This window comes from Bufo bufo, chromosome 6 (genome assembly GCF_905171765.1).
Source record: "Bufo bufo chromosome 6, aBufBuf1.1, whole genome shotgun sequence".
Classification (NCBI taxonomy): domain Eukaryota; kingdom Metazoa; phylum Chordata; class Amphibia; order Anura; family Bufonidae; genus Bufo; species Bufo bufo.
The window spans coordinates 154,460,480-154,475,263 of NC_053394.1; the positions used below are offsets into that span (position 1 = coordinate 154,460,480).

The following is a 14,784-nucleotide window of genomic DNA, read 5'->3' on the forward strand; positions in this document are numbered from 1 at the left end:
AGTGGGGACGAGCGAGCGCCCCCCCCCCCCCCCCCCCCCCTGAGCCGTACCAGGCTGCATGCCCTCAACATGGGGGGGTTGGGTGCTCTGGGGCAGGGGGCGCACTGCGGCCCCCCCACCTCAGAGCACCCTGTCCCCATGTTGATGAGGACAGGGCCCCTTCCCGACAACCCTGGCCGTTGGTTGTCGGGGTATGCGGGCGGGAGGCTTATCGGAATCTGGGAGCCCCCTTTAATAAGGGGGCCCCCAGATACCGGCCCCCCACCCTAAGTGAATGAGTATGGGGTACATCGTACCCCTACCCATTCACCTGCAAGAAAAGTGGTAAAAACACAAATAAACCACACAGTGTATTAAAATATTTTATTTTTCTGCTCCGGAGGCCGCCCCCTGTCTTCTTTATTAGCTCTTTTACCAGGGGGGGCTCTTCTTCTTCCGCTATCCCGACGGGTCTTCTCCGCTATCCGGGGGGTCTTCTCAACTCTCCGGGGTTCTCCTTCTGTCTTCTCCGCTATCCGGGGGGGTCTTCTCAACTCTCCGGGGTTCTCCTTCTGTCTTCTCCGCTATCCGGGGGGGTCTTCTCAACTCTCCGGGGTTCTCCTTCTGTCTTCTCCTTCTGTCTTGTTGACTCGGCGCACCCCGGTTCTTCGTCTCGCGAGACTCGGCGCACCCCGGTTCTTCGTCTCGCGAGACGTCTCGCGAGACGAAGAACCGGGGTGCGCCGAGTCAACAAGACAGAAGGAGAAGACAGAAGGAGAACCCCGGAGAGTTGAGAAGACCCCCCCGGATAGCGGAGAAGACAGAAGGAGAACCCCGGAGAGTTGAGAAGACCCCCCCGGATAGCGGAGAAGACAGAAGGAGAACCCCGGAGAGTTGAGAAGACCCCCCCGGATAGCGGAGAAGACAGAAGGAGAACCCCGGAGAGTTGAGAAGACCCCCCGGATAGCGGAGAAGACCCGTCGGGATAGCGGAAGAAGAAGAGCCCCCCCTGGTAAAAGAGCTAATAAAGAAGACAGGGGGCGGCCTCCGGAGCAGAAAAATAAAATATTTTAATACACTGTGTGGTTTATTTGTGTTTTTACCACTTTTCTTGCAGGTGAATGGGTAGGGGTACGATGTACCCCATACTCATTCACTTAGGGTGGGGGGCCGGTATCTGGAGGCCCCCTTATTAAAGGGGGCTCCCAGATTCCGATAAGCCTCCCGCCCGCATACCCCGACAACCAACGGCCAGGGTTGTCGGGAAGGGGCCCTGTCCTCATCAACATGGGGACAGGGTGCTCTGAGGTGGGGGGGCCGCAGTGCGCCCCCTGCCCCAGAGCACCCAACCCCCCCATGTTGAGGGCATGCAGCCTGGTACGGCTCAGGAGGGGGGGGGGGGGGGGGGGGGGGCGCTCGCTCGTCCCCACTCCCTTCCTGGCTGGCCGGGTAGCGTGCTTTGGATACGGGTCTGGTATAGATTGTAGGGGGACCCCCTACGCCGTTTTTTTCGGCGTAGGGGGGGCTCTCCTTACAACCCATAACAGACCTAAGGGCCCGGTATGCTCCTGAGGGGGGGACCCAGGCCGGATTTTTATTTAAAATCCGGCGGGGACTTCCCCCTCAGGATTCATAACAAACGCCGCACACGTGTAGAATTGGCGGGAATCCAAGTCGGATCTCCCGTCGCTTCTATGACGGCTCTGTCTCCATCGCGGCAAGCCAGCTCGGCGCTGGCTCCCGCGATGGGGCTCGTAGGTGCTCAATCTCGCCGAGAAAGAGAGCGAGATTGACACAAAATCGGGTTCACCTACTGTATGGCTGTTACCAATCATTGTCAGTCGTAGCATCTCTAATGGGACTTCTTCTCACCATGATATAACCTTCCAATCTCTCTCACTGTATAGAGACCTGCTCAATTGATTTTCTGCCTGTGGAGAAAGATTTTGTTTCTCCATTCGGAAGATTCAGACAGGAAAGATCATTCAGGTGATCTATATCCTACAAAGTCACAGTTTGTGTATTTTTTACAAGTCTGAATACGAAGGACTTCTGGGATGCATGGTTTACTGATGATGTCATTGAGGGAGCAAATAGCTAGATTTTACTCACATTTTATCGAAGATCCATATAGCGGTGGGCCATTCCTGCTCGGGGTGAGAATATTCTGAAGCCATCACTTGAAGGCCAGTATCCTTCTGTATTCAATGAGTGCACAATGGCTACTTGCACTCCATGAGGTCTGGTGTCATACAGGAGACAGTGCAGAAGTGTCAGCAATGGAGCAGAAACGTCTGCCCTTTACAATACTGTTCACTTTCTGTTCAATAGGATTTAAAGGAAAATCCAAGCCCAATCTACTGAAGCAAGAGACCAGTAGCCTTGCCTGCTGCCTACGGATCCTATTCCGCATGTATACAGATGATCTGCGCAGAGACTCATGGGAGGACATAGAGCAGCGGCTGCTAAAGTAAGGGAGTTTTGACAACCCAAATGTCTCATTCCTCACATTTAGAGGTGGAGCACCCTGGCGGTCACGGTTGATGGCTGTCTCTCCCTCATGTCCCTTCCTCATGTCTCTCTTTGATGTTACAGTGTGTGCAGCGAGGCCCTGGCTTATTTTATTACTGTAAATTCTGAGAGCCATCGAGAGGCTTGGACCAATCTACTGCTGTTACTCCTGACCAAAACCCTCAAAATTAGTGATGAGAAGGTATGTTCTTCCTTTAAATACAGTATGCTCTCCTCCTGCAGTAAAGTTCCGCTCCCTGTGTACTGTCCTTGGATTATAATGCATAATTCTTGAGCGGAAAAAGTCACAAAAATAGTTTTCATTGCCTTGAGCTTTGTCAGATGACCCACCTGGCCTGAAACTGAAGACATAAGATGAAAGGTGACTGAGATGTAGGACTGTTTTTCCTGTGTGCCATTATTGGGTTACGTTCTGTCAAAATCAATGACACGTTAGCTGTCATAGTTGTTTCTGGCAGCCTCATTCAACTGTATGAAGACAAATTTTGGTCTAACCCCCACCAAATGTACTAAAAGACTATGTACACCTTCGGGAACAATTTTTGTATGACTGCATTATACTCATTTTGGGCTAAAAATTATTTTTCAACTGGTCTTTATTAAAAATATTGAGCTGTTCTGTCACAGAGAGTTAACCGTTTTTCTAGCTGTGTGAATATACTTTTTACTTTCACTTTGTGCCAGTCATCTAATAAACCTTATCTCTAAATTAATAAAAGGTCATAAACACTTATTTAAAGGGAACCTGTCAGCGGCAAAAGCCATCCCAAACCGTCAGAAGTGCCTTCAAGTAGCTGGCAGTGAGTTTCTAATGATGATTTGCTTACTGCATTCAGATGAGGCAGCAGTATGAAAAATGTTCTTTATCGTTAATGTCATTGGGGGACAAAGTACCATGGGAATACGCCCAGCTACCACCAGGAGGCGACACTAGATAAAAAAAAAAGTTGGCTCCGCCCAGGTGGGCTATACACTCTCCACAGACACTAGGCTAATCAATTTTAGTCTAGTGTCCGTGCAGGTCTTGCTGCTTTTTTATTTTATTTTATTCCTTCTTCTTTTTGTCTGCAGGTCTCTGCCTGCTGCAGGATGAGACTCCATTGTGGATAACCACTTTAGTTGCACCCCCTGTGGGCGCGTACTTTGAGTACCTTGCCAATCACCCAGTCCCCCATTACTGCATCCGCAGTGGCATGCCGGCAATCCCACGTAAGTGCGACTTTGCCGAAGGGGTGACCCTGAGGCGCCTGAAGACGCCGGATGGTCAGTATTGCCCACTGCGTCCCTGTCCCATGGGGTCTCGTGTTAGTTCCCCTTCTTTGGCCAGGTGGTGGGTTTCACTTTATTCGGGGGGTCTTGGAAGATTCCCTCCCCCCCCCTTCCTGTTTTTTTCAGGGTGGGGGATACATTTCTTGTGAGAGGGCCCTTCTTTTTTCCCACCCATGCCCCTTCCTGGCCTTCCCTTCTACTTTAGCCCTTTGCTTCTGCCTGGACTAGGCCGCATCTTCTCTGGCCTGTCCCAGGTGCACCTTTTGCCCCGTTTTTTCCCTCCCTGAGCGTCGCTCCTCCTCAGGAGCCCCCTACGCCTATTTTTTTTCTTTCGGAGGGCCCCCAGCTTCCCGCGGTTCCGTCCCGCCGACGGCGCACTTTTTCCGGCCACATCATTAATCAAGGCCCCTGCTTTTACCTCGACTAGGCCGTATCCTCTCCCGTCCCCTACTGGCTTTCCGGACTTTTTTCCTGGCTCCTCCCCGCTCTTGGCTTCTGGGAGAGGTCCCCCCCCCCCCCCCCCCCCCCCCCTCTCATTCAAGCACGGGCTTTAGCCCTATGGGCGGCGTTTTCACTTAACTCCTGCTGCAGGGCCTCCATCTTGCCAGCATCGAGGATCATCTCCTGCAGCCTTCCTGCAGGGTACGCTCACGCTCTTCTGCGGCTGCTGCAGCACCTTTTTCGGGACACAGCACCTGGGGTCTGGTGGGACAGCATCCGGCAGACTATTTTTTCTTTTTTTTTTTTCAGGCTTCCAAGCTGGCAATGATGAGAAGTGTCCCATGCCCAGCCCACCTTCGGGGTCACCACATACTTTTTGTGCGCCTGTTGCTGTACAAATTTGCCATGTGGTCAGCCTGACCCTGTTTGTTCGCAGTGCCTGGTCTCTAGCCCTACTCTCCCAATCCATGGAGGAGTTATTTGACCGCTTGCCTGCCCAATGGCAGCCGCCTCTGCCCCCCTCTCGCCCTTCCTTGGGGGTTTCATTGTGCTCTGCTGGTAGCTGGTTTCTACATGTCAGCGGAGACTCTCCCGGCTTCCCCTGGTGAATTCTGCATCCTTTTCTGACATATGGATGTCTGGCGATTCTTTTACAAAATCCAGGATACTGTACTTGCCCCTTCTGGGGCAGTGTTATACAGTATGCTAGTCACTACACTTGGGATGGTTGGTTAACCATGGCTGAGGTTTTTTTCCCTATGGTTGCTACATTTCATTTTTCCTTTGATAATCTGGCTCTTATTGTCCTCATGTGGTCCAGTTCTGTGGACCCTACTTGAGCCTCTGGCTTGGTAATCCTGCTTCGAGTCCCTGCGGCAAATGATTCTTAGACCATCTAGCTGGCCGGTTCCCTCTGGGGAAGCTACTCATGGCATCTCTGACCGCACATGCTCTGTATAACAGCTGCTTCTTTAGGCCCGGTTTGGTTCTTTTCCCTCCTGGGTCCCCATAGGCTTGTTTCCCTCTTGAGATTCTAATCTCTCTTCCCGTCTCCCCAGGTTCAGGTCCTGGTACCTGGGAGTTTGTTGCTCCGGTTTGCAATTTACATTTGTATTGGCCACTTCTGGGATGGAGCTTTCCCTCGATTTGAGAACTGTTCCTCCTTAGGCTGTTTGGTGTCCTTTCTCTCTACTCCAATATCTTTCAGACAAGTTTGTCTCCACCTGTATAACCAGCGTCTGCGAATGGTTCCTTTTTTTCTGAGACTTCATGTGGCCAGGGATTCCTCTGGTCTTACATTTCACAGTGATATTTTGTTCCAGTTTTTCTGAGGCTTGATTCTTGCCTCCTTTGTATAGAACGCATTTCTTTATGTTCCCTTCTCCTAGCCATTACCGAGGACCCCCTTCTCCCCCAGAGGTTGGCTGCTTTCTCTGGCAGGATGGGGTTTCCACCTTCTCCTAGGGTGTTTCTCTTTTCTCACCTGCCTTGCAGTGGAAGGAGGCTTGCTCCCTTCCCATGGTGAGTCTTGCTATTCTTTCTCTCAATCGTTAAGCCTCCAGTGCTTCCTTGTTTCCTCTCTACCCTGGCCTTCTCATGGTGTTTGCCACGGACGGGCCATGTGTTTGGTCTGAGACAATTTAGAGTTTTTTCCTTGCCGGGTCCTCTTACTGGTCGGGTTCCATTGTTTCCAGGCCTTATGGAATCGCCTTCCTTTTGCTGAGGGGTGGTCCACAGGGTCTCCTTTAACTTGTCTCCAGGAAGTTTTTTTCCTTGGTTCAGGACTGCTCCTGTCCTTTTCCCAGGCATTTTCTCTCCGTCAATGTTCCCTCATAGTCTAATATTTCTTGTTGGGTCTGTCCTCTTATAGATCCTCCTCGTGGAGCATCCTTCTATATGCAGAGTGCTAGGTCATTACCAACAGACGCCTTCCGGTTGTGCTGCTCTCCGGTTTCTTCAGGGGGAGCCCTGGTTCTTCCAAATCCTTCCTCAGGCTCTCTAGTGCGCACTTGTTCAACTCTTGGTTCTTGCGCAGGACATCTAACCCTGCTCCCTATTCTCTAGCTTCTTATTTTTTCAACCTTTGGTGGAGCTGGGTGTTTCCCTTTGTTCCTTTCTTGCATATGGCCTTTTTTCCCAGGCACTTGTCCTTGAGATCCTGGCGGTCTCCCATAAATTTCTTCTTTAGACTCTTCCTGGTCCTGGAGCCTCTCGGCTCACTTCCTTAGTTTTCCATCTACCATTTCATGTTATGGCCTCTCCTCCCAGTGGTAGCTGGGGGTATACCCATGGTACTATGTCCCCCAATGAATTGAACGAGAAAGGGATTTTACGGTAAGTGCAAAAATCAAATTTTTATCCTCCGTCCGCACTATTTTCCAGTCAGACTTGAAGTCAAGGGGGCAGCGGCCTTCTTGCTTCAAGTTAAGGTATCCTTGCCCCCTTCCCTGCCCCTTCACTGTGACTGACAGCCGGCTGTTAGGCATAAGCCCTGTCAGTCACAGGTGAAGTGGCAGGGAAGGGGTCGCAGTTACCTTGACTTAAAGCAAGGAGGTCGCTGCCCCCTTGACTTCAAGTCTGACTGGAAGATAGCGCGGACGGAGGATAAAAGAATCTTTTTCATACTTCTGCCTCATTAGAATGCAGTAAGAAAATCATCATTAGAAACTCACTGACTGCTACTTGAAGGTACTGCTGGTAGTTTGGGAAGGCTTTTGCTGCTGACCGGTTCCCTTTAAGCCACATTCCTATCAGTAAAAAAAGAATTGAGCTATAATGAGTGCTTATAAGGTCAGAGATAAGGAGCCCGTCAGCTGAGTTCCCTGATGGAACAGAGTGAAAATGCAGATCCTGCTACTAGAGAAACTCCAAGGCTGCACAAAGACAGTGGTTCACAACTTTTAATAAAGACCAATTCAAATTTTTTTTTTGCTTAAAATAGGTACAATGCAATAATTAAAATAAATTGCTCCCAAAGGTGTACATAGCCTTGAAGCCACCTGATGTTATTGTTAAGAAACGATTGTAGTGACAGCACATGGGATAATTGTAATGCTATCATCCATCTCCTAAAGCTAATACTCTGTAACAAGCTGTGGACTACAGTGTTAGTTTAGACTGTAGTCTTATCTCTGCTGTATTAATATAAACTGTGGACTGTAGTGTTAGTGACTCCACATATGTTTGTATTATTAGACATGGACTGTAGTGTTAGTTCCTTCTCCTATACCTCTGCTGTATTATTATAAGATGTGCATTGTAGTGTTACTTATTTCTTATGTCTGTGCAGACTGTAGTATTAGTTCCTACTTTTATATTTGTTGTACTATTATAAGCTGTGGACTGTAGTGTTATTTCTGCCTCAAATCTCAGATGTATTATTATATACTGTACTGTAATGTTAGTGGCTTCTCCTATATCTCTGCGCATAATAGAGGGCTGCTCACAGTACAGTCCATAGCTTATAATAATATTGCACATGACTTGTTCCCTTGTATCCTGACTTGTGATTTCTTCTCCTTCTAGTTCAGGGCTCATGCCTCAAAGTATTACCCGCACTTGTGTGAGATCATGCAGTTTGACTTGATCCCGGAGCTCCGTGCCGTCCTCAGGAAGTTCTTTCTGCGTATCGGGATTGTCTTCAAGATCTGGATAGCAGAAGAGCAGCTGGGTGGTCAACGTCCAACCTCCTAATCACTGGTGACTGTCCTAGAGTGCTCTGTTGCTGGATGCGCAGAGGAGGGAGGTGGCGCTTACTGTCCCAGCTCTGTGCTTTAATGGTTTCTTCTTTAGACTCTGAGTTCAGAAGGATGGAACGAATGTGTTGTAGAGTTTTATTTTTGCTACTTCAGGTGTGAGGCCCCTGAATATATTTTAAGGTTCTTTTTATGGGTTGTTTCTCCTCTCCTGTTGGGTTAGTTTTCTTGTGACTCCGGAGGCTGCGCTGAGCTCTACTTGTACATGGCCCCCAAGAACCTCCTGCATTGCACTTATTTATATATAGAGAGATTCTACTGATGATGGATACGGTATCATTTGTTGGTCATCCCTCATTCATTCTGTATTCTCTGTGACACTGCTGCTTACTAAGACCGATACCAGAGAGCAATAACTGTGCCTACTTGTGTACAACAGCCTTGGAATACTTCGACAATTCATGTTAAGTGTTCATGGTGCAGCCATTTGTCCACATGTCTATAGTTATTATACTGTATAAAGCCGGGCCTCCTTATATGTTATGGATGCCCTCTGTTCCTCATTCTGTCACATTAACATTGTAGGTTACTGCCAGGAGACATGACATACCTTCTAGGGTCTTCTTCCCACGCTTTATTTTTCACGTTTTTAAACGCTTTTAAAAACTACCATAAATTTCATGTATTTTTGGTGGCGTTTATTATGTTACATTTGTGACTTGCTTTTTTTGGAATTTTTAAAGTCCTATAGAGAAGCCCATTGGAAAAATGCCATACCCAGAGCATGCACCATTTTGAAAGAAAAAAGCCACAAATCAAAACACTTTGGGGGAGATTTATCAATCGACCCCCCCCCCCCCCAAAAAAAGTCACAAACTGCAGATTTGCAACATGTTAGACCCCATTTGTGCAAAAAATCGGTTTGATGCTATGAGCTGGTGTAGACTTCATTCTACGCACACAGACTACAGAAGGTTGTGCTTAAATTTAAATGAAGTGCATCCTCTGGAGACACAGGAGATATCACGACCACCGTAGAAAACACCAGTCTAGTTGAATATCCCTCATTGTGTAGTATATTTTAGATTTCACTACAGACTTTAGAGTGACATTTCAGTAATAAATTATCACATATCTACTGCTAGAACCCTCCTTCCCAATTGCCAGGATGGGGGGCCCAAATACAATGTACACGAAAACACCATGAGAAACCAAGTTTTTTTACGGCAAAATGCTATGTGTAAAACTAGCCTGAATGTGGCACCTCCATGTGGTTTTCCATTGCTGCAGTGCTCGGGACTTGTTCCTATTCAGGATAGGCCTCTATGTATGTGCTCATACAGTCTGATAGGTGGGATGAATCCGATATAGAGTGATTGTGGCTGAAATTTTGTTCTTCTGGGCTGCCATATTGCTCAAAGCTCCACCATTCTGCTGTCGCAGCCTCCTCCTGAAGATGAATGGAGAGGATGATGGGTGCAGTATTATCTGTATGGGGGGGGGGGGGGGGGGGTCCATTAACTTTAAATCTCATCCAGTGTTATAATAATGTTTAGGATGTGACCTCACCGGAGAGGACAAATCTGGGGAGATTTATAAAACTGTCTAAAAGAAAAGTCTCTGTTGCTATAACAGCCTATCACAGCACAGCTTTCATTTTGTATTCTGCTCTTGAAAAAATGAAAACTGTGATTGGTTGGAATGGGCAACAAAGATGGTCTACTTTTTAGCCAGCTTTCATAATCTGCCCAATTGAATGTGTCTGAGGACATAAGCATACATCATATATATATATATATATATATATATATATATATATATATATATATATATATACACCCCCCCATGGATGTTCTTTGTATGATACTTCCACTGTCTAAGTTATTCCTTCTACGCTCTATTCTCTGATTTTAATGATTCTGCTGGATGTAAACATTTTGAATAGAGATCTATGAAATCCTCTGTAAAGTTTTCTATGTAAAATAGACTGTACCATAAGGTTATTATCTATTCTATGTTAATCAGGTGTCAATAAAGCTTTAACGGTGTCTCCTGGTGGCTTCATATGCGAGGGAAAGAGGGGTTCTGGAAATCTTCCCCATCCCAGTGATGCCTGGGTGCTGAGCTCAGGGCCCTCCTCCACGTTCAGTTCTTGTTTGGCCTTCAGTCACACTATGATCCTATTCTTATTGTATGGAGCTATTCATACACCTTTTAGCCATGCCGTACGTTCCCATCTAATGACCTCTTCTTCCCATAGAGCTTAATTCAAGCTGAAAAGAAATTGATCTACAATATATATCTGTATTTTACATCTGTATCTACAACACAGGGAAATACAGATGACATCACACACAATAATACAGATAAGAATCATTGCCACTCCAGTCCATCTGATCTGTATAAACGTGAATGAGGCTGTGCTGCACTATCTGACAACCATGGACAGCAGAGGCACTGCTTCTATCTTGCTCACATGATTGCATGCATTTCTGTGAATCTCATTTACTACAGTAACATCTGCCCACCAAAGTAAATTATAAGAAATACAAGTCACACTGAACACAACAGCAGGATCAGAAAAGAACAGCTAGATCAGATGCTCAATACAGGAAAAGACATCCCATTAACCGGGGCAGACCCTACAGGGATATTTCCTGGTGGGACGATGGAGAGAAGGGCCGCCCAAACCCTCCTTATGGCTGCCTGCTGGATAAATAACAATAGTAATTAATGCTAGGAGCATCAGGCACTTATGCACCTGGCCGACAGCCACAGGTGCCTTCCTGAATTCAATTGTATGTCTATCCTGTCATATATCTTCTATATAAAAAGAATCTTCATATAAAGGAGAGGATCAAAAAAAAATAATGTATGTATCAAAAAAAATTATATGATCCTTTGGGCGGACATAAACACCTCTAAGTTCTTTTTATCGAGTATCTTAATTTGATTTGTGCAAGCAGTGAAACAAAGGGGCAATTGTATATGCAAAATATATATATAGTTTATTATAAAACAAAGAATATAAAATCAATACAATTGCAAAACAAATGATGAAGTTACAAAATAATACCTGAACACACCACACGGTGGTGCCAACACACCCCTATCTCACTAGCACAGTATAACTTAGTGATTTATGACAACTAGTGTCATACCTTTAACAAACAGACTCGTATACCAAGAGAAACTTAGGATCTTCTGTTTATCAAACAGGTTATAGCAATAAAACACGGATTATACAGAAAAAATAATGTTATCCCTTGACTCTGTTTTCCTACGACCAATCAAAAATATATGATATTAATATGATAGAATATTCAACTCGGCAATCAGAAAAATAACTTTCCAAGGGTTTAGTCCTCTTTTCAAATAATGTCAGATCTTCCATTAACAATATGCATCTTTGCTAAGAGAATAATCAGCATTATAGAGGCACCTAACACTATATATTCCCACAGTATGGGGACTCTTGGCTATATACTGAGAGAAATATCTTATTAATATCACGAGCAGTAAACACAATATACGTTACCGGGTCAAAGTTAGACAGAGTTCAGATGGGACCAGTTCTCAAGAACTTTCCTAGTAGTCCCAAAAAATAATCCAAGTTTCTTCTGGTATAGTATTCTTTTTGAATTTTTCTTTTGGTCTTGATTGAATGGATGGGTGGCTGGATCCCTGAATGCTCTGCACACGAGTAATTATTCCCCACCTTATCTAAGAATCATCCCCTTCTAGATTAGGAATTTCCAATCAGGTAAGGTGGGTGTATTCACATACTAATAACACAATGATGTCATATTAACCCTTGACATGGTATAAAACAAATGATAAAATAATATAATATTGTCTATCTGCCTCCAGATGGCACTGTGGTACTGCAGATGAATATCACAACCTTAAATATTAATTCTAAATACCTAATACGTTCACATGACCTTCTTAACCTTTTTAATATACATCATTGAGGAAGGTCTTTTCCTGACGCTTTTAATTACCTATAACCTAGACATGTTGGAGTGACTGTCTTCTCCTATCTTTCTGAATATATGTTAATTGATAATGATTTATAACGGCCTTGATACTCGGCATGGGGACATGTATACTTTACTTATCTACATGGATGAAATAACTTTTAACTCTTCTCAGAAATCCAATTACCAGGAACTTACTTCAGTGTTTCTGTATCTTCTATAGGACACATTATAGATGACACATACATCGTATAATATATATATATATATATATATATATATATATATCGATACATTGTTACACATTATACGAATTATTGGTTAAAATATGTTGTAAAACTAAATATACCATACAGAAATATATATAATTTAATTATGAATTAGACTTCACACAGCAGGTGTGCCTTAAGGATATAAATTCTTATCTTGTCATGGCTTATCCATAGAACAACATTGTTCCCTTCAGACAGACATGTCTGAGGAAGCTAGTGTACTCCCCATAGATAAACCCATATCTTTAACAATAACTTTTAAAATATAATGTCCGTTCATATTCACAATTATTTTTTTTTATAAACTGAACTTGCCATGAACTCATCTTGGATTTTTCAGCCACATAACAGAACTTTGGTTCAAGCTGATTTCCTCTTAAAGGCAATTAGCATTCATTTTGACTATAATATCATTAGATAATATTACATACTTATGAAAATGCACAACAATCCTCAGGACGGTGATACAGTTGAATATAGCATCGGGGATGGCAATATTTGTGCTGCACTGTGGTATTTAGTTTTGCAGGGGTGGTATTTTGTGTTGCACTCTGGTATTGGTGGCCCTGCCTCATTGCCCCTCCCTCCATTAGTTAAACCATCAGAACACCCACCTCTTCACCCCAAAACTTTGAAACACCCACACTCAAACTCCGTGACCAGAATCCAGTGCTGAGTCATATAGGAAGGAACAGAATGCACGGCACTCGCCCTTCACTTTATTACATTAGCAGGTTACATCAGGTGTGGACAGGGTGAGTGCCGTGAATTCTATTTCTTCCTGTGTGATTTTATTTTTATGCTGTCAATGTTATACAATACATTCCAGAACTGTAAGGGTTACATAGCATCATAAATCAATATAATGCTATGGGACCTGTCAGTGCTTGGAGGTCAGGAGTGCTCTTACTGACACACGCTGCGAGTCCAATGCATGGATCTCCCTCGTGTGAAAGGAGCCTAGGATGCACATAGGATTTGGAGGATGAAAAAAAAAAATTTCATCCGACCCCAGATCCCCAAGCTCCATCAGACCGTAAAAAAAACAACAACTTATCTCGCTTGCTGCATATGGTGCTGCCACTCACTCACCACTCTCTTCTTCCAGCCCACGCTGCACTGTGACCTGACATTACACAGCGTCAGGTCATAGTGCGCACCTACATGCATTACGTCCTGACACAGTGCAGAGCGGGACCAGGAAGGGTGAGTAGAACCAGAGCAGCGCTTCTCTCTCCACTTTACACAAGCTGATTGATTACTGCTTCCATTATGGAAGCGGTCATTAGCATTCCGACTATAAGATGCACTGTTACTTTTACCTCCCTTTTGGGGGGAAACAAGTGTGTGGTATAGTCTGAAAAATACGGTAAATTGAAACCACTCTTTCACAACAGAATTGGACAACATTACTTTTACTACAGGAAAATAACAGCTGTTTTTTTTTTTTCCATTTTTTGAAAGACATCTTTATCAGTTTCAGTAGTTCCTTTAACAGCTTTAAAGGGCATCTGTCAGCAGATTTGTACCTATGGAACTGGCTGACCTGTTGCATGTGCGCTTGGTTGAATGGAATCTCATGTTCATATGTGTCCGCATTGCTGAGAAAAATTAGGTTTTAGTATAAGCAAATGAACCTCTAGGAGCAACGGGGACATTGCCGTTATACCTAGAGGCCCTGCTCTCTTTGCAACAGCCGTGCCCTCTCTTTGATTGACAGGGCCAGGCATTATGATGTTTTCACTACCTGGCACTGTCAAAGTGCAGAGAGAGCTGAGCCTCTCAGTGTAACCGCAAAACCTGTTGCTCCTAGAGGCTAATTTGCATATATAACTTCAATTTTCTCAGAAATGCGGGCACACATGAACATGGGACCAACACAGATTCCTTCAGCTACCAAGCACACATGCAACAGGTCAGCCAGTTTCATAGGTACAAATCTGCTGACAGGTGCCCTTTAACCCTTAGGATACCAGAGTTTTTGTTTTTTTTTTGCGTTTTCATTTTTCTTCCCCATCTTCCTTAAAACTCCTTAGTGACCAAGCACATTTTTTAAAAATTGCATTCCAAGAGCTAGAACTTTTTTGTTTTTTCATAAATGTACTTGTAGGAGGTCTTATTTTTTGCAGGACAAGTTATAGTTTTTAATACACCATTTTAAGTACATGTAATGATTGATTAAAGCCAGCTGTTTAGCTAAAACCCCCTTTGTTTACGTCAGTAAAAACACGTATGGTTGGTCACTAAGGGGTTAAATCATACATTTATTTTTTATTTTTTTCCATTCAGATATCCATATGAGGGCTTATTTTTTGCGGGACAAGTTGTGCTTTCTAATGCCACCATTTAATATGGCATGCAATGTAGTGGGAAGCTGGAAAAAAATCCAAAGGGGGGGGGGGGGGGGGGGAATTAAAAAAAATATTTAAAAATAAATTCCTCCACCGTTTTATGGGTTTTGTTCCCTTTGTGGCAAAACAGACCTGTTCCCTTCATTCTCTGGGTCAGCACAATTACAACGATACCACATATATTTTACATCACCATATTCTGATCCCCATAACTTTTTTATAGTTCTATCTACTGAGCTGTGTGGGGGCTAAATTTTTGCGGGAC

The 14,784-nt window shown here is 44.6% G+C and overlaps 1 protein-coding gene across 3 annotated transcripts in view; it reads left to right on the plus strand.

Annotated features, from left to right (window-relative positions):
• Window positions 1-8,662, plus strand: part of ARFGEF2 (ADP ribosylation factor guanine nucleotide exchange factor 2) — a 43,715-nt gene extending 35,053 nt beyond the window's left edge. For all 3 annotated transcript variants that reach the window (XM_040437368.1, XM_040437369.1, XM_040437370.1), the window contains 3 exons: window positions 2,311-2,449; window positions 2,575-2,692; window positions 7,747-8,662. In XM_040437368.1, coding sequence (XP_040293302.1) covers window positions 2,311-2,449; window positions 2,575-2,692; window positions 7,747-7,914 — 425 coding nt within the window. In that variant the 3' untranslated portion in view covers window positions 7,915-8,662. The remainder of the gene's footprint in view (window positions 1-2,310; window positions 2,450-2,574; window positions 2,693-7,746) is intronic.
• The last annotated feature ends 6,122 nt before the right edge of the window (window positions 8,663-14,784 follow it).